General features: G+C 41.0%; 1 protein-coding gene across 1 annotated transcript in view; it reads left to right on the plus strand.

The window, feature by feature from the left end:
* The window catches only part of UGGT2 (UDP-glucose glycoprotein glucosyltransferase 2), a 559,388-nt gene that overhangs the window by 419,331 nt on the left and 116,120 nt on the right, over positions 1-23,937 (plus strand). Inside the window, exon 30 of the mRNA XM_069758034.1 lies at positions 22,193-22,277. Within this exon, the coding sequence (XP_069614135.1) occupies positions 22,193-22,277 (85 nt within the window). The remainder of the gene's footprint in view (positions 1-22,192; positions 22,278-23,937) is intronic.

Genomic DNA, 23,937 nt, shown 5'->3' on the forward strand with positions numbered 1-23,937 from the left:
AGGGATGAGTGAATAGCTTTGGAAAACTCCTTATCCGAATAACTATAGCGCTTACCGAATAGTTGTATCTGGAACCCGGATACCTGCAGCGCTCCCGATAATCAGCTGTTTGGTGCCGCAGCTGCATGTGTTGCGGCTGTGTGGGGAGCCTGTTTGTTACCTCTCTAAGCATGTGTTTTGATTGTCACACTGCCGCAACACATGCAGCTGCGGCACCAAACAGCTGATTATCGGGAGCGCTGCAGGTATCCGGGTTCCAGATGCAACTATTCGGTAAGCGCTATAGCTGTTAGGATAAGGAGTTATCAGAAGCTATTCGCTCATCCCTAATAAAGTATAATCTTTACTATGAATTTATAACATGCACATAAATCATTGAAAGGGGTTATCTAGACTTTGCTTATTTTTTGCTATAAGGAAAGTAACTTACAGGCAGGTATTTACTAACTACGTGCATGTTTTGCCCTGCAATGACCTCTACTGGCTTGGAGCAGTCACTGACGTCACATCGGGGCAGCGCTCATAGCAATCTGGCAATGACAATCATAATGTCTGCTACAGACCTCTGGTTGTCATGCCGACCCATCGGTGACCCGTGATCATGTGACCAGGTCACCCATGGGCGGGATTAGTGACGCGCTTCCAGAAAGCGTGAGTTAAATGGCGCTGTCAGAGATTGAGATTCCACCCGCTGCTTTTGCGAGCGCTTGTCAGCTGTATAGATCAGCTGTCATGTGCCCGGAAACGTGTGGGCTCAGCGCTAGAGCCTGCACCAAACAGACGGAGTCCAATGTGGGCGTACTATTAACCTAACGTCTGAAAGGGGTTATTGAGATTCTCTTGCTTCAGGGCGACTCGTGTGAGGGGCTTTATGCGGTGCTCTGCCTAGATATTCATCTGTATCGCTTAAGATCAGTCACTGATCCCTCAGGGACCTGCTCACTCTTTTACATACTGTATATCTTATTGTTTTGAAAAAAAAAAATTCATTATGCAGGCAGCAGTGGCGTAACATGATTGGATCTATAATAGCCATATTTTCATTTTATTTAGTAATCGGTTTCTTGAGAAAAAAATCCTCAAATTGGCACTAGTCGATCTTGCGCAGTAGCATAATTTGGAGCTCCATTTTGCCAGAGGAAAAATAAAAATGTATCTCCACCAAGATGGCCCCACCTGCGCAGTAGCATCTATCTATTTTGAGGAAGAATTTTTTTTCAAACAATAAGATATACAGTAAGTTAAATATGGGGCTGGTTACTGAGGGATCAGTGACCGGTCATAAGCCAAACAGATGAATATGTAAGCAGAGCACCACATAAAGGCCCCCCCACCATAGGTCTACCCCAAGGTACGAGAATATAATTAACTGAAAATTGCAAATTGCACCAAATTCCTTCGAGGAATACCATGAGGGCTCAATAAAAGACATTGTGGTTACTGGGATTAAAATAGTGAAAAAAAACTGGCGGAAAGGTAATTTCATCCACCAGATGTCAAGGGAGGAGAGCAAGTGGATTTTTGAAATGAACACACTGATCCCAAACGGACTTAATAGCGAAATTGAACTCTTTGCTTTTAATAAGTAGACCCAGCGCTTCCATCCGCTATATGATATAAAAGCATCCTTGTTATGCACCGGACCATCCCTGAGGAAGGAGTCTGCCGACTCCGAAACGCGTTGGATAGAACTTTTTGGTCCTAGATACATTCCGTCAGCCGGTCACGTGAAGCATCACGTGTATGTGACGTCACGCGAGGTCCTGCAGCTTTACTGCACCTCGCCGGCAACTTGTCTGTGGAAGCGCGGGCTACCGCTGAAGATCTGGAAGCATCGCCTGTGAGGTAAGGGGTGACTGTCACCGGCCGGGACAGGTCTAACACCCATTCCTCACATTTTTTGGAAAGAGAAAAAAAGAGAGCATTATTGCTGTGCATACGTTCGGGAGACCCTCGTTATGAATATATGAATGTGAACACCTGGTAACCGCTAGGACCTTAAATGGACAATAGGTGCCGTATAACGAACTGCCAATAAGGTAAATTGCCTAAACATAGTGCGATTGATATTATTCTCTGTAGAGAGCCTTTTTTAATTGTTTTTTAGACCTGATGGTACCTTCAGCGCAAATATATATATATATATATATATATATATATATATATATATATATATACACACACATTTTCTCTTGTTACCTTTAGTTTGGGTCTAAAGTAAATTTTTTGTGAAAAAAGTAAAATGTTCATTTTTTTCCTTCCACATTGCGTTAGTTCTCGTGAACCACCTGAAGGGTTAATAAACTTTTTAAATGTGGTTTTGAGCACCACGAGGGGTGTAGTTTTCAGAATGGTGTCACTTTTGGTTATTTTTTGTTATATTGAGTCACGAAACTCATTTCAAATGTGAGGTGGTCCCTAAAAAAATGGTTCTGAATATTTTGTTGGAAAAATTAGAAATCGCTGATCAACTTTTAACCCTTATAAGTTCCTTACAAAACAAAATTATGGTTACAATATTGTGCTGATTTAAAGTAGACATGTGGGAAATGCTATTTATTAACTACTTTGTGTGATATGACTCTGAATTTAGGGGCCAAAAACTTAAAGTTTGAAAATTGCAGGATTTTCAAAATTTTTGCCGAATTTCCGTTTTTTTTTTTCCATAAATATGCGCAAGTCATATCAAAGAAATGTTACCACTAATATTCAAGTGCAATATGTCACAAAAAACAATCTCAGAATCAGTGGGATCCGTTGAAGCGTTCCAGAGCTGTAACCTCATAAAATGACAGTGGTCAGAATTGTAAGAATTGGCTTGGTCATTAAGTAGAAAATTGGCTCTGTCACTAAGGGATTAAGAAGGGGTTGTCCTAGTTGTGGACTACCCCTTTAAGTATTTGAAATTCATCGTCAGTGGGGTTGAGATATGGTAATGGACTCCGCTATTGCAGAATATTCCATTTATTTTTGCTTTCACAGTATGATTTGGGTCATTGTCCATCTGTTCCGTGAAGTGCCATCCAATGAGCCTTGCTGCATTTGGTTGAATCTGAGCAGAAAGCATAGCCCTGTACACCTCAGAATTCAACTGGTTACATAATCAAAAAACACTAGTGATCCAGTACCATTGGAAGACATGCATGCCCTTGTCATCACACTGCCTCCACCATGTTTTACTGAGGACATGGTGTGCTGTGGATCATGAGCTGTTCCAAGCCTTCTCCATACTTTCTTCTTCCGGTCATTCTGTTACCGGTGGATCTTAGTTTCATCAGTCCAAAGAATGCTTTTCCGGAATTGGGCTGGCTTCTTTTAGATGTTTTTTGTCAGTTTAATCTGGCTGTTCAATTTTTAAGGCTAATTACCGTAATGGTTTGCACCTTTCGGCGAACCCTCTGTATTTGTTCTCATGAAGTCTTCTCTTTATGGTACACTTAGATACTGAAACATCTTCTTAAAGTGTGTTCTTTACTTGGGTGGATATTGTGAAAGTATTTATCTTCACCATGGAAAGGATTCTGCTAGCACCGATCGTGGGCAGTGCTGCAGGTTGTCAGCTCTCACACAGGTCTGACACCCGCACCCCATGGCGCTCAGCATGAGGCCGCGCGATCACGGCACAGTACACATACTACTATTTGCAGGAACGAAGCTCTCGAAGAACAGCAGTATATGTATGGCGCGTGTCAGGAAGCGGTTAAAGAGCTTTATTTATAATTGCCAAATTACTTTTGATCCCTTTTAAAAAGAACAGCTACATATTAAAGAGCTGTAAAAACAAACCCTTACTCCAATTAATATGCGGATTCCCTCAAATTAAAGCTGAGCGTCTGCACTTTAAGCCCATATTGATTTTATAACTGCATCTTGAATATTTTTTGGTAAACTGCTAAAATGCCAAAATTTGTTACTGTTCAAATATATCCTCTCCCCTCTGTACCAGTCTGTTATTGTTAATTTATTTACTGTTAACGATATCTATAACTCTGTATGTAACCCCTTTCTCATGTACAGCACCATGGAATTAATGATGCTAAATAAATAATAATAATAAAATAATAATAAATATTTCTGGACCTATCTGCAGATACATTGTGAATTCCTATCTTTTCCTCAATTGCACTGTCCCTCACCCTTGTCTAAGGGTCACGGATATTCATTGGTCGCGGCCTCTGTCTGTCATGGAAATCCAAGTCGCTGATTGGTCGCGGCAAAATAGCCATGACCAATCAGCGGCGGACACAGTCCGGCGGCAACATGGCCGCTCCTTCCTCCCCGCAGTCAGTGCCCCCTCCATACTCCCCTCCGGTCAGCGCTCACACAGGGTTAATGGCAGCGTTAACCGACCGCGCTATGCCGCGGTGTAACGCACTCGGTTAACGCTGGTATTAACCCTGTGTGACCAACGTTTTACTATTGATGCTGCCTATGCGGCATCAATAGTAAAAAGATCTAACGTTAAAAATAATAAAGAAAAAGAAAAATGGCTGGGCAATATACTACATACTACGTGGCTGGGCAATATACTACATACTACGTGGCTGGGCAATATACTACGTGGCTGGGCAATATACTACGTAGCTGGGCAATGTACTACGTGGCTGGGCAATATACTACGTGACTGGGCAATATACTACGTGGCTGGGCAATATACTACGTGGCTGGGCAATATACTACATACTACGTGGCTGGGCAATATACTACGTGGCTGGGCAATATACTACGTAGCTGGGCAGTATATTACGTGACTGGGCAATATATTATGTGGCTGGGCAATATACTACATGACTGGGCAATATACTACATACTCCGTGACTGGGCAATATACTATGTGACTGGGCAATATACTACGTCACTGGGCAATATACTACGTCACTGGGCAATATATTTCGTGACTGGACAATATACTACATGGCTGGGCAATATATTACGTGGCTGTGCTATATACTACGTGGACATGCATATTCTAGATTACCCGATGCGTTAGAATCGGGCCAAAATCTAGTGTAGTGAATATTTAGCTTCTGCTGGGATTTTCTATTTTAAAATGGTTTACGTTTTTGCGGATAAAATTTCAAGTCAGTTGGATATTATACTTGCAACATGATTTTGGAGTATAAAATAATTAAGAACGTAAAAAGAAAAAGAGAATGGGGAGTCAGCTAAGTATCACCGTATTTGGGGAGTTACAGAATATTGAAACTTTAGTGACATGGAGTTCTTCATACTGAAACCAAAAGCTGTTTTTTACATTATTTGCCTAGAGAAACGCTGATTAAAACTTCATCTACATCATACTTTATAATATATATTTTTTTATACGTGCGCATATAAGTTTATGCATCTACAGTAGCAGAATCTAGCAACATATGTAACTGCAAAATGATCCCCTGTTCTTTAGGATTCCGAGTATCTTTCCTGAATTTGTTAAACTTTTTTTTGTTTATTCTGAATTGAAAAAAAAAATGGATGGAAATGTGTTAAAATAATAAAAAAAAAATACTTGCCTATTTATCCCTATAGGGTTGATTGTGACTTGTAGGATCGCTACTTCCAACAGGTGGCACTATAGAGTTTAAGTCCTCTTTTTCTCAGAAGAGGCTATTTGCATATTATTTATCCCCCACACATTTCTATGGTCTCCATATATGCGAAAGTGGCCACTAAAGGCCATCAATTGACAGATGGTCGTATGAAAGGTGGACAATAGTGCAGGTCTGATAGTGACAAATTGAAAAGCAGGAATTAAATAGGTAATTAATAGTCATTATTCGGGTAGGTTCGTGCAAGCTTATAAAAATATCAGTTTCATCCAGAAAAGTGGGACGATTTTCTTCTCACTTGTCGTCTGTGTGCAGTCCGTATACCATCTGTATTTTACAGCAGCAGCTATTAATCGTTTGCAAGACCATTTACAATTTCCTATGCTACTGAATTGCAATGTATCCGTAAATGTCTGATGCCTAACTGCTTTAATTACCTTAGTTATTTGTTAAGATAAAACTTAGACATTGCTAGAAACCCTAAATACATAGTTAAGGTTGATGGAAGACTATAAGTCCATCTAGTTCAACCCATAGCCTAACCTAACCTGCCCTAACATGTTGATCCAGAGGAAGGCAAAAAAAAACCCATGTGGCAAAGAGTAAGCTCCACATTGGGGAAAAAAATTCCTTCCCGACTCCACATACGGCAATCAGACTAGTTCCCTGGATCAACACCCTAACAAGGAATCTAGTACATATACCCTGTAACATTATACTTTTCAAGAAAGGTATCCAATCCCCTCTTAAATTTAAGTAATGAATCACTCATTACAACATCATACGGCAGAGAGTTCCATAGTCTCACTGCTCTTACAGTAAAGAATCCGCGTCTGTTATGTCTAAACCTTCTTTCCTCCAGACGTAGAGGATGCCCCCTTGTCCCTGTCTCAGGTCTATGATTAAAAAGATCATCAGAAAGGTCTTTGTACTGTCCCCTCATATATTTATACATTAAAATAAGATCACCCCTTAGTCTTCATTTTTCCAAACTAAATAGCCCCAAGTGTAATAACCTATCTTGGTATTGCAGACCCCCCAGTCCTCTAATAACCTTGGTCGCTCTTCTCTGCACCCGCTCTAGTTCAGCTATGTCTTTCTTATACACCGGAGACCAGAACTGTGCACAGTATTCTAGGTGTGGTCGAACAAGTGACTTGTATAGAGGTAAAATTATGTTCTCCTCATGTGCATCTATGCCTCTTTTAATGCATCCCATTATTTTATTTGCCTTTGTAGCAGCTGCCTGACACTGGCCACTGAATATGAGTTTGTCATCCACCCATACACCCAGGTCTTTTTCATTGACGGTTTTGCCCAGAGATTTAGAATTAAGCACATAGTTATACATCTTATTACTTCTACCCAAGTGCATGACCTTACATTTATCCCCATTAAAGCTCATTTGCCATTTATCAGCCCAAGCTTCTAGTTTACATAAATCTTCCTGAGTCCCCCACTACCAGCACCTGTCTGGCCTGCCCTGCTCTCCTATTTCCCCCTTACTGGATGTTTTATTTATTTATCGATCACTTTGATTCCTTTGGAAGAATGTAATTTCCTGAAACATGTTATAGATGTCCAGTAATTGATCGGTCTATTTTGAAAGTTGCGAACATGTGATGAAATTGATCACCAGAATGCAATAGCTTTAGAAAATTGTTGTATTGCTCTTGGTTTTGTGGTAAATATTTCACTGCCTGGAGTTTCTTTCATCCAGCTTTGTCATTTCACACTAGCTGTTCCCTTCTAATTGAACTTTGAATTTTCTATGTAGAGGTGAGTGTTGAATCTAACACCTAAAGTCCTCAACATGGAGGATCTCAGCTGAAGTGTCTATATACTACATGATAATTTACAATCCGTTAGTGATAATGGAAATTACTTAGCAACAAATGTTTTTCAGGGTAAAAAAGAAAAGCAAAAAACTGCAATAAGAAAAGTTATTTAACCCCTTCATGACCCCAGCTTTTTTCGGTTTTGTATTTTCGTTTTTTGCTCCCCTCCTTCCCAGAGTCATAACTTTTTTTTATTTTTCCATCAATATGGCCATGTGAGGGCATATTGTTTGCGGGATAAGTTGTACTTTTGAACAACTTCATTGGTTTTAGCATGTCTTGTACTAGAAAACGGGAAACAAATTCCAAGTGTGGTGAAATTGCAAAAAAGGTGCCATCCCACACTTGTTTGACTTTTTTGCTAGGTTCACTAAATGCTAAAACTTACCTGCCATTGTGATTCTCCAGGTCATTACAAGTTCATAGACACCAAACATGTCTAGGTTATTTTTTTAAGTGGTGAAAAAAAATTCCAAACTGTGCTAAAAAAAAAAAGAAATTGCTTAATTTTCCGATACCTGTAGCGATTCCACCCACCGCTATTTCGGGCACATGTCAGCAGTTCATTGCAAACAGTTCAGCAAGTTGAAGATTAAATGATTTCTAAAAGGCATAAAGTTAAAGATGACACATTTCCTTTGTATTTTAGGCACAAAAAATGCATGCACTGCTCTTTTGAGGTATAGCCAGGGATTTTCAATGATGTCTAGATCAGGGGACTATAAGGGCCATTGTAAAACCTACAGCTTGCACCTTTTAAGATAGTTATTGTGTTTAGGATTATTATCCATTTGTAGTAGCCAACTTTAGCTTTTTTTTTTCAGATGGTGTTACATTTGCATCAAGAATTAGTTGATATTTCTGAGTCCATTCTTCCCTCTAACCCTGAAATGCTCCCACGCCAGTGGCAGGCACACAACCCCAAAGCAAGATAGATAAACTTCCATCGTGAGATGTTTTTTTCCTGAAATTCGGTTCCGTTTTCTTCACACATACCTTTTATCATTGTGGCCAAAGAGTTCTATTTTAACCTCATCGGCCCACAGGACTTGTTTCCAAAACGTATCAGGCCTGTTTAGATCTTTTGCATACTTCTGCTGCAGACTTTTAAGTGAGGAGGCAGGAGAGGTTTTCTTCTGATGAATTTTCAATGAAAATCATATTTGTGCAGGTGTCTCTGAACATTAAAACAATGTATCACAACTATAGAGTGCTAAATCTTTACGAAGGTCATTTTGCAGTCAATCAAGGGTTGCTTTTCTAGTAATCCCACCAGCAGCTCTTTCTGAGATTTTGCTTGGTCTTCCAGACCTTATCTTGACCTAAACTGTTTAACTGCCAATTCTGAATTACATTTCGAACTTTGGAAACAGCAACTTAAAAACGCTTTGCTGTCTAAAGGTACCTTCACACTCAGCGACGCTGCAGCGATACTGACAACGATGTCGATCGCTGCAGTGTCGCTGTTTGGTCGCTGGAGAGCTGTCACACAGACAGCTCTCCCGCGACCAACGATCCCGAGGTCCCCGGGAAACCAGGGTAAACATCGGGTTACTAAGCGCAGGGCCGCGCTTAGTAACCCGATGTTTACCCTGGTTACCAGCGTAAAAGTAAAAAAAAAAAACACTACATACTTACCTACCGCTGTCTGTCCCCGGCGCTGTGCTTCTCTGCACTCCTCCTGCACTGGCTGTGAGCACAGCGGCTGGAAAGCAGAGCGGTGACGTCACCGCTGTGCTTTCCGGCTGACCGACGCTCACAGCCAGTGCAGGAGGAGTGCAGAGAAGCAGAACGCTGGGGACAGACAGCGGTAGGTAAGTATGTAGTGTTTGTTTGTTTTTTTACTTTTACGCTGGTAACCAGGGTAAACATCGGGTTACTAAGCGCGGCCCTGCGCTTAGTAACCCAATGTTTACCCTGATTACCAGTGAAGACATCGCTGGATCGGTGTCACACACGCCGATCCAGCGATGTCTGCAGGGAGTCCAGCGACAAAATAAAGTTCTGGACTTTCCTCAGCGACCAACGATCTCCCAGCAGGGGCCTGATCGTTGGTCGCTGTCACACAGAACGATTTCCTTAACGATATCGTTGCTACGTCACAAAAAGCAACGATATCGTTAACGATATCGTAATGTGTGAAGGTACCTTTAGGCAGCTGCATAGAAGAACCCGTGGCTGCTGTTTTTTAGCATAGGGTTAGAGGAGGCTGGGTTTTTATAAAGCTGGGAAATTTGCATCACCTAGTTTAGCGAACGATGATAGAGAACAAGCCATAACCCTAACACACTAATTGAGGTCTGAAACCTTGGTCAAAGTTATTTGGGCACACAAATTTGGAAGAGTACCCAAGCTTTTGCATCTGTCCATTTTTCTTTTTGACATTTTTAGCCCCTTATTGACAGAGCCAATTTGCAACTTAATGACCAGGCCAATTGTTACAATTATGACCACTGTCAATTTATGAGGTTATAACTCTGGAACACTTTAACGGATCCCACTGATTATGAGACTGTTTTTTTGTGACATATTGTACTTCATAAATAAACGCAAGTCATATTGAAGAATTGTTACCACCAACGTGAAGAAAATGGCAATATGGCGAAATTTTGAAAATTTTACTATTTTTAAATTAGAATTTTTATGCCTTTAACCCCTTTACCCCCAAGGGTGGTTTGCACGTTAATGACCAGGCCAATTTTTACAATTCTGACCACTGTCCCTTTATGAGGTTATAACTCCGAAACGCTTCAACGGATCCTGGTGATTCTGACATTGTTTTCTCGTGACATATTGTACTTCATGATAGTGGTAAAATTTCTTTGATAGTACCTGCGTTTATTTGTGAAAAAAACGGAAATTTGGCGAAAATTTTGAAAATTTCGCAATTTTCAAACTTTGAATTTTTATGCAATTAAATCACAGAGATATGTCACACAAAATACTTAATAAGTAACATTTCCCACATGTCTCCTTTACATCAGCATAATTTTGGAACCAATTTTTTTTTTTGTTAGGGAGTTATAAGGGTTAAAAGTTGACCAGCAATTTCTCATTTTTACAACACCATTTTTTTTTTAGGGACCACGTCTCATTTGAAGTCATTTTGAGGGGTCTATATGATAGAAAATGCCCAAGTGTGACACCATTCTAAAAACTGCACCCCTCAAGGTGCTCAAAACCACATTCAAGAAGTTTATTAACCCTTCAGGTGTTTAATAGGAATTTTTGGAATGTTTAAATAAAAATGAACATTTAACTTTTTTACACAAAAAATTTACTTCAGCTCCAATTTGTTTTATTTTACCAAGGGTAACAGGAGAAATTGGACCCAAAAAGTTGTTGTCCAATTTGTCCTGAGTACGCTGATACCCCATATGTGGCAGTAAACCACTGTTTGGGCGCATGGGAGAGCTCGGAAGGGAAGGAGCGCTATTTGACTTTTCAATGCAAAATTGACAGGAATTGAGATGGGACGCCATGTTGCGTTTGGAGAGCCACTGATGTGCCTAAACATTGAAACCCCCCACAAGTGACACCATTTTGGAAAGTAGACCCCCTAAGGAACTTATCTGGATGTGTGGTGAGCACTTTGACCCACCAAGTGCTTCACAGAAGTTTATAACGCAGAGCCATGCAAATAAAAAAATTTTTTTTTTCCACAAAAATTATATTTTAGCTCCCAGTTTTGTATTTTTCCAAGGTTAGCAGGAGAAATTGGACCCTAAATGTTGTTGTCCAATTTGTCCTGAGTACGCTGATACCCGATATGTGGGGGGGAACCACATATCCACATTTGGATATAAACCACATTTGGGCGCATGGGAGGGCTCGGAAGGGAAGGAGCATCATTTGGAATGCAGACTTAGATGGATTGGTCTGCAGGCGTCACATTGCGTTTGCAGAGCCCCCAATGTACCTAAACAGTAGAAACCCCCCACAAGTGACCCCATATTGGAAACTAGACCCCTCAATGAACTTATCTAGATGTGTTGTGAGAACTTTGAACCCCCAAGTGTTTCACTACAGTTTATAACGCAGAGCCGTGAAAATAAAAAATCTTTTTGTTTTCCCACAAAAATTATTTTTTAGCCCCCAGTTTTGTATTTTCCCAAGGGTAACAGGAGAAATTGGTCCACAAAAGTTGTTGTCCAATTTGTCCTGAGTACGCTGATACCCCATATGTTGGGGTAAACCCCTGTTTGGGCACACAGGAGAGCTCGGAAGGGAAGGAGCACTGTTTTACTTTTTCAACGCAGAATTGGCTGGAATTGAGATCGGACGCCATGTCGTGTTTGGAGAGCCCCTGATGTGCCGAAACAGTGGAAACCCCCCAATTATAACTGAAACCCTAATCTAAACACACCCCTAACCCTAATTCCAACGGTAACCCTAACCACACCTCTAACCCTGACACACCCCTAACCCTAATCCCAACCCTATTCCCAACTGTAAATGTAATCTAAACCCTAACCCTAACTTTAGCCCCAACCCTAACTGTAGCCCCAACCCTAACCCTAACCCTAGCCCTAACCCTAGCCCTAGCCCTAACCCTAGCCCTAACCCTAGCCCTAACCCTAGCCCTAACCCTAACCTTAACCCTAGCCCTAACCCTAGCCCTAACCCTAACCCTAGCCCTAACCCTAGCCCTAACCCTAGCCCTAACCCTAATCCTAGCCCTAACCCTAGCCCTAATGGGAAAATGGAAATAAATACATTTTTTTTTATTTTTCCCTAACTAAGGGGGTGATGAAGGGGGGTTTGATTTACTTTTATAGCGAGTTTTTTAGCGGATTTTTATGATTGGCAGCCGTCACACACTGAAAGACGCTTTTTATTGCAAAAAATATTTTTTGCAATACCACATTTTGAGAGCTATAATTTTTCCATATTTTGGTCCACAGAGTCATGTGAGGTCTTGTTTTTTGCGGGACGAGTTGACGTTTTTATTGAAAACATTGTTGGGCACGTGACATTTTTTGATCGCTTTTTATTCCGATTTTTGTGAGGAAGAATGACCAAAAGCCAGCTATTCATGAATTTCTATTGGGGGAGGCGTTTATACCGTTCCGCGTTTGGTAAAATTGATAAATCAGTTTTATTCTTCGGGTCAGTACGATTACAGCGATATCTCATTTATATCATTTTTTTATGGTTTGGTGCTTTTATACGATAAAAACTATTTTACAGAAAAAATAATTATTTTTGCATCGCTTTATTCTCAGGACTATAACTTTTTTATTTTTTTGCTGATGATGCTGTATGGCGTCTCTTTTTTTTGCGGGACAATATGACGCTTTCAGCGGTACCATGGTTATTTATATCTGTCCTTTTGATCGCGTGTTATTCCACTTTTTGTTCGGCGGTATGATAATAAAGCGTTGTTTTTTGCCTCGTTTTTTTTTTTTTTTTCTTACGGTGTTTACTGAAGGGGTTAACTAGTGGGACAGTTTTATAGGTCGGGTCGTTACGGACGCGGCGATACTAAATATGTGTACTTTTATTGGTTTTTTTTTTTTATTTAGATGAAGAAATGTATTTATGGGAATAATATATTTTTTTTTTTCATTATTTTGGAATATTTTTTTTTATTTTTTTTACACATTTGGAAATTTTTTTTTTTACTTTTTTACTTTGTCCCAGGGGGGGACATCACAGATCAGTGATCTGACAGTTTGCACAGCACTCTGTCAGATCACTGATCTGACATGCAGCGCTGCAGCCTTCACAGTGCCTGCTCTAAGCAGGCTCTGTGAAGCCACCTCCCTCCCTGCAGGACCCGGATCCGCGGCCATCTTGGATCCGGGGCTCGAGCAGGGAGGGAGGTGAGGAGACCCTCGCAGCAACGCGATCACATCGCGTTGCTGCGGGGGGCTCAGGGAAGCCCGCAGGGAGCCCCCTCCCTGCGCGGTGCTTCCCTGCACCGCCGGCACATCGCGATCATCTTTGATCGCGGTGTGCCAGGGGTTAATGTGCCGGGGGCGGTCCGTGACCGCTCCTGGCACATAGTGCCGGATGTCAGCTGCGATAAGCAGCTGACACCCGGCCGCGCTCCCCCCGTGAGCGCGGCCGATCGGCTATGACGTACTATCCCGTCCAGGGTCAGATAAGCCCAGGGCACCTCGACGGGATAGTACGTCTAAGGTCACAGAGGGGTTAAATCAGAGATATGTCACAAAACATTCTTAATAAATAACATTTCCCACATGTATACTTTACGTCAGCACAATTTTGGAAACAAAAGTTGACCAGCGATTTCTCATTTTTACAACACCATTTTTTTTTAGGGACCACATCACTTTTGAAGTCACTTTGAGGGGTGTACATGACATGTACATGACAGAAAATACCCAAAAGTTACACCATTCTAAAAACCGCAGCCCTCAAGGTGCTCAAAACCACATTCAAGAAGTTAAACCTTTACGTGCTTCACAGGAACTGAAGCAATGTGGAAGGAAAAAATGAATATTTAACTTTTTTTCACAAACATTTTATTTCAGGACCTTTTTTTTTTTTATTTTCACATTTTTAAAAAGAGTAAATGAACCACAAAATTACTTGTTCAATTTGTCCTGAATACGCCGATGCCCATTATGAGGGGGTAAACCACTGTTTGGCGCAAGGCAGAGTTCAGAAGGAAAGGTGCATCTTTTGGCTTTTTCAATGCAGAATTGGCTGGAATTGAGATCGGACGCCAAGTCACGTTTGGAGAGCCCCTGATGTGCCTAAACAGTGGAAATCCCCCACAAGTGACACCATTTTGGAACTTATCTAGATGTGTTGTGAGAACTTTGAACCCCCAAGTGTTTCACTTAAAGTTTATAACGCAGAGCCGTGAAAATAAAAAATCTTTTCTAGCCCCCACATTTTTTATTTTCACAAGGGTCACAGGAGAAATTGGACCGCAAACATTGTCCAATTTGTCCTGAGTACGCCGATACGCCTTATGTGGGGGTAAACCACTGTTTGGGGTCACAGCAGAGCTCGGAAGGGAAGGAGCACCGTTTGACTTTTTTAACGCAGAATTGAGATCGGATGCTATGTCGCATTTGTAGAGCCCCTGATATGCCTAAACAGTGGAAATCCCCCAATTATAACTCCAACTCTAACTCAAACACACCCCTAATCCCAACCATAACCCTAACCACACCCCTAACCCCAACACACCCATAACCCTAATCCCAACCCTAACCCCAACAGAACCCTAACCCAACACACCCCCTAACCACAAATCTAAATCTGACTCTCCTAATCCCAACCCTAACCCTAATACCAACCGTAAACATAATCCAAACCCTAGCCCCATCCCTAACCCTAACTTTAGCCCAACCCTAACTTTAGCCCAACCCTAACTTTAGCCCAACTCCGTTTAGCCCAACGCTAACCCTAATGGAAAAATTAAATTTTTTTTTTTATTATTTCATTAAACTAAGGGGGTGATAAAGGGGGGGTGATTTACATTTTTTTAATTTTGATCACTGTGATAGGGCCTATTACAGTGATCAAAATGAACCAATATGAAAAATCAATTGTTGCCAGGTGCCGGCCGGCAGATCTCGGCGGGCGCACTGCGCATGTACCCACCATTTTCTTACCGGCAGAAGATGCCAGCGGCCGTGGGGAAAGTAGGAGGAACCAGGGACACCTGGAGGTACCGGGGGGGGGGATTGGGGAACCCTATTTCTCTCTCCTCTGATGTGCGATCAGATCAGAGGAGAGAGAAATTAAATGGCAAATCAGACTTTTTTTTGCGGTCGCAGTTATACTGTTAATAACTGCAATCGCAACCCCAGGGTTGGTAAAAACTGACCCAAATCATGTTCCCTGGCAGCAGAGACCCTGGAGAAAATCCGACTCTAGGGGGCGCTATACACTTTTTCAACAGCGCCGTTAAAAGGCGTATCGGCGGCCATTAAGGGGTTAAAATGTAAAAGATGACAATATTTTTTTTTGCCTAAAATACAAAGGAAATGTAATCTTTAGCTTTAGACATTTTATAGATCATTTCATCTTCAACTTTCTTAACTGTTCACAATAACAGTAATGTTGACCAAATGTGCCCAAAGCTTTACATTCCACTGTATGTACAGGCTCTTGTAACGGACTGGGTGGTGGAACTACTGAACCATGATCTGAGGAGAGCCTGGAAAAGCGTGACTAAGTACTTCACTAAATCCGACCTCGGATGCACGGCGGCTGACAATACCGCGATCTGAAGAGGAACGATGGAGGCGGGACAGGTGCTATTCCAGGGCTAACCTCTGGTAGATGGCACCTGAACAACAAGGGACCGAATGCAGGAATAGTCAAGGATGGTAGGCTTGGCAGGCACAGGTGGACATGACTGAGAGGCTGCATGGCACAGCTGATAGTGGACAAGCAGGCTGTCATGGCTGATAGGCAGGCAGCACTGCTGATAGACAGGCAGGCATTCAGGAATATGAGCACTGGGACCTGTCAATAGTGTTACAACATTGAACAGGCACCTCCCATGTGGTGGAGGTGCCTTAAGTAATAAATGTTGCACCAGCCATTTGCTGGGGACACTTTTTTTTTTTTTTTTTTTAATCAAATAATTTTTATTGAAAGTGTAAAGAATAGCAATACATACATGAGTATGTATGAGTATATCAACAATATTTTTTTCTTACATTTCCAATAATACAAGAGAATCCCCCCAAAAAACAAGAAAAAAAACCTCCCCTTCCCCTCCGTCGCGCTTACACGATCCTTATCCGTGTAATACAATGCTGTACACATTTCTATTGCCCCAATATCCTGTCTTTGATAAAATCCTGAGAAGCCAACCCAGGAAAGTCCAGCCAGCCCCCCAGATGTTCTCATAGTGATTCATTTTACCTCTTTTAATATATACACTCCGCTCCGCCTGGAGACACTTTAGGATGGCGCATACTGTCCCTTTAAAGCGGTGGGACCACTCATGCCCTAAGCACAGTGCCCGGGGATCTGTGAGCAGTGTGCAAGCAGGTGTGCACAGCTCCTAATCAGGCAGGCATGCAGAAATACGAGCACTAGGACCTGAGAACTAACAAAAGTGTTAACAAACTTACAACGTTGAAAAGGCGCTTCCCACATGGTGGAGATGCCTTAAATAACAAGTGTTCCCCAGCCATTGGCTGGGGACACGTTAGGACAGTGGGCACTGTCCCTTTAAGACAATGGGACAGCGCGCACCCTCAGCACCATGCCTGGGGATATGCGAGTAGTGCACAGACTTTGGGCAGCCACAGGAGGATGAGGACAGGCGCTGGACTGCAGCGGTGAGTATGTTGGCGTCTCTGCTGAGGGAGGGAGTCAGCGTGCAGAGATGCTGGAGCAATGATGGGGACAGCAAGAGAAGGAGGTGCGGGGCCACGGCAGTGAGAGCGTCGGCGTCTCTGCCGGGGAGAGGGGTGCAAAGACACCAGCACTTTCCTGCTGATTATATCCTTACCTTAATTGTAGAAATCAGTTTTGCCATTTCTGAGAAATCCAGTGTTGAAATCATATGCAATGAGCTGCAAGTGCTTTGAAGTAGGACGTTTCTCTTGCATCTCTCCTGTTTTCCCTGTTTATATCCCACCCTTTGCCTGCATCATATGTCTGACTGGTGGGTCACTCTGGTTTCAGTGATCCGCCTCCACTGGAATTATGTAACTCTTTTGGGACTCAATGCAAAATCTCCAGACGTGCCCACAATTGTCACCGGTCTTTGGTTACAATAGTTTTTCACATGGACTATTTGGGCCCTCTTAATTCCAGGAATTGGATGCTATGACTAAGAGCACACTGCATGCTTGAAATGCATAAGATTCTCTTCCCTGTACCACGTGCTGGAATGTTTAATATTTTTTTTCTCTGAAGATAGTGATTTTATCCATCCACTGAATTTGTTAAAGTGCTGGATTTCTTCAGTTTTTTTTTTTTTGCTTATTATTAGAATGGCACACAATACTACTGTGTACGATAAGAGCTTTGTGCAGGCTGACAATATTATGATACATAGAGCTTACATCAGCAGGTGGTGCATCAGACTGGCATCACAAAGTTTGATTAGTTTGACGAGATATGTTCATAAGTCAAGTTGGTTTTTGGTTTACAGCAATTGATGTATATTTATTAGATATGTTACATATATTTATTAGACACATTTCTGCTCTTTAATTCATATATTAGAGTCACAAAACATTGTTAGAACATTTTCTTCCAACAGGGTATAGAATTCACAGCTGTAGAAAATTATCTATTGTACCCTTGAAACTTTCCAAGCCTGTCTCCATGTTCAGAATAATGATCCGCCTAGCAGCTGTACAGTGTGTGTGCAAATTCAGAAGTACTGCCATTCATATCATGCTAAGAAAACCCATTTCACAAATGTCAGCATGAACAAGCTAGGCCTTGATTAGAATGGAGAGAACTGATCCGCTTCTTGTTTGTAGCTTCTTAAAGGAAGGACTATCAATCCACTTGCGGTAATTAGGTGATTCATTTCTCTACTTCTAGGACATCCTAAAATAGTCTGTATGGCTTGAAAAGATTACTCTTGAACAGACTTCTTTCTGCTTGGTAGATGTCATTTGGTACAGTTGTTTGTTTTTTTACTAGATAAAGTAATTTTAAAATTTCTTTGCTTGACCAGAGAAATGATGCTGATAAGAAGGAATTATATTTGGCTGTACTTGTGAAAAGGATGTTTTAGGTCAGTTTTGTTTTTTTTAATGATTTTGGGATAAATTTGTCTTTGATTTTTTGTTTTGTTTTGTCGTTAGTTAACATATGGTCGTGATGTGTGTACCAAATTCAAATTACAGGTTTTACTAAATTTCTCTAGAAGTTAACACCATGCAGTTACATGTGTCTCCATATTTTAGATCACCGTTAATATTTGTGTTGAATTCAATCTGTTAATAAGATTGACTCTATTAAGCTGGCTATATGGACATGCAGGTCATAGGAAGCTGAATAGAATGATACCTACAATCTGATGTATTATTCCGGAGAAAGCTACCTAATCTTTTTCTTAAAATCTATGGGTCGGACACAGATCTTCATGAGAGTTTGTCTCCACGGCTTGTTTTAAAAGAAAGGGGGCGTTACCAGTGTGAGACATGTAATGACTGACAGTCAGCTCTCCTGATTTCGCTGCAGAGCTGGGTGTGATTACGTAATGCCTGGAGTAGAACAGACAGAAGTGTGATTACATACACCTCACTGCAGAATTATTCCTAATTACAACAAACACTTCTCCAGGTTCCATTTCACAAGCAGCCAGTGTGTGGGGAAGGGGCAGTACAGCTGAGTGTGTAGCACTGTGAAAGAGAATAGCTACAACTGCAAATGTTTGTAATGAGACAAAGTTCAGTTCTGTTTTACTGTGTTAGATATAATCATGCTCATCTCTGCAGATTTTCTGTCATTTCATGTCTTACAGTGGCAATGTCTCCCTTTAATTTTAAAAATGCTCAGGAGCAGATTCTCAAAGAGATCTGTGTCTGGCCCATAGATGATAACAGATCATTTGCATATTAAGAAAAATGAGGATTTCTCTGGAATAAGACATATAGATGGCATTGATTCTTTTAACAGATTGCCTAAACTTGTCTGTTAGTCACTTTACTGAATCTGGTGCCACACGGTGTTGCTTTTTTGCCACCACTCTAGATGTGTTGGCTTATCAGCGCTTCCAAGATACATCACTCTGGTGCTAAATTGAAACATTATATTTTCCAGCACTTTATCCTTAAATAGCTTTGTGCCTGTCACTGGTTTACCGCAACAGAGAGGACCGGAATGACCGCAGCGTCTTATTTCTCCTAGTCCTGCACTGATTAATAGAAGGTGAAGTGTTTCTAAACTGTGTAAATTTGTTTTCGCAGTTGAGGAGTTAATCAGATCTGATGAGAGCTCCTGGAGCATTTAGGCTATCAGCTGTGCACTGTTAGCCACTCCCATCTCCTATATAAACTAGGCCCTGGCTAGCACTCCTTGTCAGAGCCAACGTATGCTGCATGGCTTGAGGTTGTTGTTGGTGTTTATAAGAGACGGCTTTTGGTGGCTTTATCTGTGACTGTTGCTAGGTTTTGAGTGATGATTCCCTTTCTTCTCCTACTTTAATTGAACCCCTTCCTCCACTCCCCACTTCATTCCTCTGTTATGTGTGAGTTTATTTGTATGTTTGGTATTTTTCATTACCCCTGTTTTTATTACCTTGTTAGTCTGGTTGATGTATTACGGTACACTACTACTCCCCTCTTCCCTGGGTGGGGAAAGGGTACAGACTGAGGGTGGATTCCGGAGCTAAGGCAAGGTACGTGGCCCTGGCATCTATACCATCAGAAGTAACCTGGGGAACAGGGCGAGCTAGGGTGCCCCTAGCGTTAGGGCAGGGAAGGAGCCTGTGGTCCCGGGACACCCAGCAACAGAGTTGTGACCGTGCCTTTGCCCTGACTGTAACTCTAAAATTCCTGTTTTTTTTTAATCCTGCTCTGTTCCTGGTTCCTGTGCTTGGTGTTTCTGGTATTTCTGCCATTGGGAACTCTGCTTTCACTCTTTGCCTACTATTTCCTGTAGTGCAACTTCCCTGGATTAAAGACTATATTTGGGATCTTTGTGGGAATACCCAATTTCAAAGGCTGCTCACCTATGCTTGCTTTAAGGTAAAGATAAGATTGTGTGCCCCATGTTCCCAGTTGTCAGTCCAATTGTTATTTTATTCATATTCCTTTTGTTGTGGAAAAAATATATATATTTAAACACAAACTTTGTCATCTGCAAAATACTTGGTGACCACTACTTTGGCAGATATTCTAACCAAAGCTGCCTCCAAGAAATGTTTCTTCTTTCACTTATATTCTAGGACCTAAAGCAGAAATTGGCTAATGGATGTAGGGCTCCCATGATCTCTGTAAATTATTAGGACGGACACAGTAGGTGGGTTGGGGCTTTGTCAGGGGAAATGGTGGAGACTGAGCCATATAGTACTGTGGGGGAGAGGAGAAAGCTTAGGAAAAGGATAATGGCAGAAGTTGGAGGTAGACTGAAGGAGATCTATGTGGGTATTTGTGGCAGCATAAAAGAAATCACTGTACTGAAGCAGTGTCCCTCAATAACATGCTGTATTTTCGAAGGTTTCCAGCACTAGTGACCTCCCACTGCTATAAATTGATAGACGCATAACCAGACCTCTTATTTGATTCAGACCACTGACTATATGCCCTGAAAAACTCAGATCCCAGACCATGCCAAAAAAAAAGCAAATGAATGTTACTATGACGTAGGGAAGGATTTGAGACCATGAGAACATGCGGTACTCTCGCCAGCATATCATTGCTCCCTGTTGATGTCTGTTTAGTTTTATACATTTTCTTTTTGTTACATTCAACCTTTTGTTTTTTCAACTTTATTTTTATATTACTGAAGTAAACAATATAATCAATAGATTATGTAATGAAAAAACGTTAAACAGCTGAATTGGAAGCCATAGCAAGGAACGAGAGACATAAGGCATTTTCCCTGTAGATAGTGGTGAATGGAGAAAATACATTATCAGTGTAAACCACTAGTTTACGGTAACTTTTACTTCCTTATATAATATCCTGAAATTCAAAGTACTTCATTTATACTATACATTCCATTAAGATCCCAAAGTTAGGTTTTATATTCAGTTCAACATGGTTACCTGCAAAAAGGACACTGGCGGATACCATCACAAATATGTGTCTGTACTCTCCCTGCTACTGAAAGCTGTGCTTTATGTTCTATATTCCCTATGTAAAGTACCGTATTGTAGAATGAGATATAATCCTTATGTAAAGGGTGTAATCTTGGCCTGAACCAGAATTAAAAGTACGTTATTTAATTTTTACTTTCCTAAATGAGGTAGGACATACACTGAGTGATTAGGCTCAGCGCTCTGGTGGCAAGTGATAGCAGCAATATGCTGTAATACACTGCTATCGCCTTCTATCTCTGAGCCTTTCAAAAGATTGTCTGACCTGGAGCCCATTGTGTTTGCCAGTAAGTTTCACGTTCTAATTGTATTTCAACTTCTGCTACAATCAATATCCTCTACAAGTGTCATGAGCAGGAAACCACCTACGGGAAATAGATATTTCAAAATCCTAATATTTTGATCCTGTTCCAGAAATGAATGGTCAAATATGCCTTCTAAAACAAAAAAGAAAACAATTTATTTTTTTCATATATATTTTTTCATATTTGTATTAAAGGTAGTAATGTTAAATAGGCTGGTATAACTGGTTGTGGTATAAGGTACCGTATAGCTTTATTTCACACTGTGTGGCTATGTGTTGGTACTCTTTTAGCGGACAAACATTGACACTAGTCTGATACTCTTCAGGATATGTATGCACTGTATATAATGGTAATGTAAAAGAATGTTGTGAATGGACGGTTTATTTTTATGGCTCGAAATATTGATTTACAGTGGAATAAATTTGGACATTACTAAGGAAAGGCACATTGCCGACCTTTACGGTTTAGGAAACATCCATTTGTTCATTTGTGTCCTGTGTGTCCAGTTTAAGCTCGCAACCTGCCATAGTCATTGGCCGAACAAGCCCAGAAATCCAATGGGTCAGGGGTGTGAATCTGAACTGATGGTAGACCGATCCTGCCGATATAGAAGTGGATCGACTGACATTAAACTAATAAGTACAGGCACAACAAAATTAGGACTTGACCAGGCACAGCAGCTGTTTTAAAACTCATACTGTATATCCATGTGTGAGAACCATTTTATGTCTGATACCGTTGTTCCTTTTTTGAGTTATTGTCACTTTGTTCTAGGCACATGGGAACAGATTCTCCACCGGATCAAGAAGAGGTGATTGTAGTGCTCAGTAACTTCAACAGCAAGATTATTAAAGTTCACGTGAGTAGGCAACAGCTACTTTAAGCCTATCTATATATGTGTACCCATTCTTCTGAAGTCCACAAGGATGTGAAGACAGGTAGCATAGACAAGCAGACTTTTTCTTTATGCTTAGTGTTTCTTGAAATCTACCGTAAGTTGTAGGCTCTCATTTACCAAAGCTCACTTAAGAGCAAAACTGTCTTTGCTGCACATTGCATACAACCAAGTTAGCATTTGTTAAAATACTTTTGCAAAAATGATAGCTGAACTGTTGTGATGTGAAAACCAGTTTTTAGATAGTTTCACAAGTTGGACCCACAGAACTTTAAAGGCTATGGACACACCTGTCATCAAAACAATATATTCGTGAATAACTTTAGTTAAAAAAAAAAAAAGTTGCTCTTGCTTTCAGGCTGCAGCTTTATTTCCTTTATTCATTTCAGAGCCCATGATATTCAGGTCTCAACCTGATTTTAGTTTTAATATTGTTTGTGGGCAAGTTCAGACCAGTAGTAATATATGATTGGTAAGAGTTCTTTGCATTCATGATGCTGCTAACTTCATCATGGATCAGCACAGCTGCATATCTGCATTAATTTTGACTTCTTTATCTCATGTACTTTTATCCACTGCCCAGATAGACAATGATGCTGTAGAATATGAGATTGACTTGTATGTGCTTTTTTCCCTCTCTACACTGTGATACACTGCAATCTGTTCCTTGAAGACTTGGATGCTTTCTTCCTTTTCTGCACTCTTATTTGCATTTACAAATTCCATTCTTTCTTTAATTTTGGAAGAATTAATGCAGGGGGGATGGGAGAGTATAGAAAGCCAACAGATCTGTGAAGATTTTGCTGTCAGGTCTATGTCCCAGACAGCAGTACAGCTAACTTTAATAAATAATTGCAAGTCATAACAACAAAATTATAGGTCCAGTATTAAAGGGTATCTGAGAGCAGATTTTTGCTATGTAATATGACAGCTGCATGATGTAGGGGCAGAGTCTGATTCTAACCATCTAACACTTACCGTATTTTTCAGATTATAATACGCACTTTTTTTTACAAACAAAAATTTGGGGTAAAATGGGGGTGCATCTTTTAATCCGAATGTAGCTTACCGGGGGTTGGCCATGATGATGCGAGTTCCCAGAAGTGTGGGGTGATGCTGTGGTCCCGGGCGGTGTGAGGCTTCTGTGGGCCCTGGGCTTTCACAAAATGTCTGGAGTCCCCGCACTTACCTTCCTTTTCAATGTGGTGGACTTTGGCAAAATGGCCGCCGGAGGTGGTGCATGCGCAGATTGAGATCTCTTAGCTGTACTACACAGGGACAGGGCTCTTAGCCCTACTAACCAAAACATCTGTCTGGGCCCTATTTCCCAGGACAGCTTTCTTATAGCTCTACTAACCAGTAATAATAATCTTTATTTATAATAATCTTTATTTATATAGCGCCAACATATTCCGCAGCGCTTTACAGTTTAACAGTTTCAAACACAAAAGTCATAAGTAACAACGTTAACAATACAATAATTAAAGCAAAATAAGACGACCCTGCTCGTGAGAGCTTACAATCTACAATGAGGTGGGGGAGATACAAAGTACAGGTGTGTATTTACAATGATGTATTTACAATCATGGTCAAGCCATCTTCAGGGGTTGGGGAATAGATGGGG

Source organism: Ranitomeya imitator, chromosome 3 (assembly GCF_032444005.1).
Source record: "Ranitomeya imitator isolate aRanImi1 chromosome 3, aRanImi1.pri, whole genome shotgun sequence".
NCBI lineage: Eukaryota > Metazoa > Chordata > Amphibia > Anura > Dendrobatidae > Ranitomeya > Ranitomeya imitator.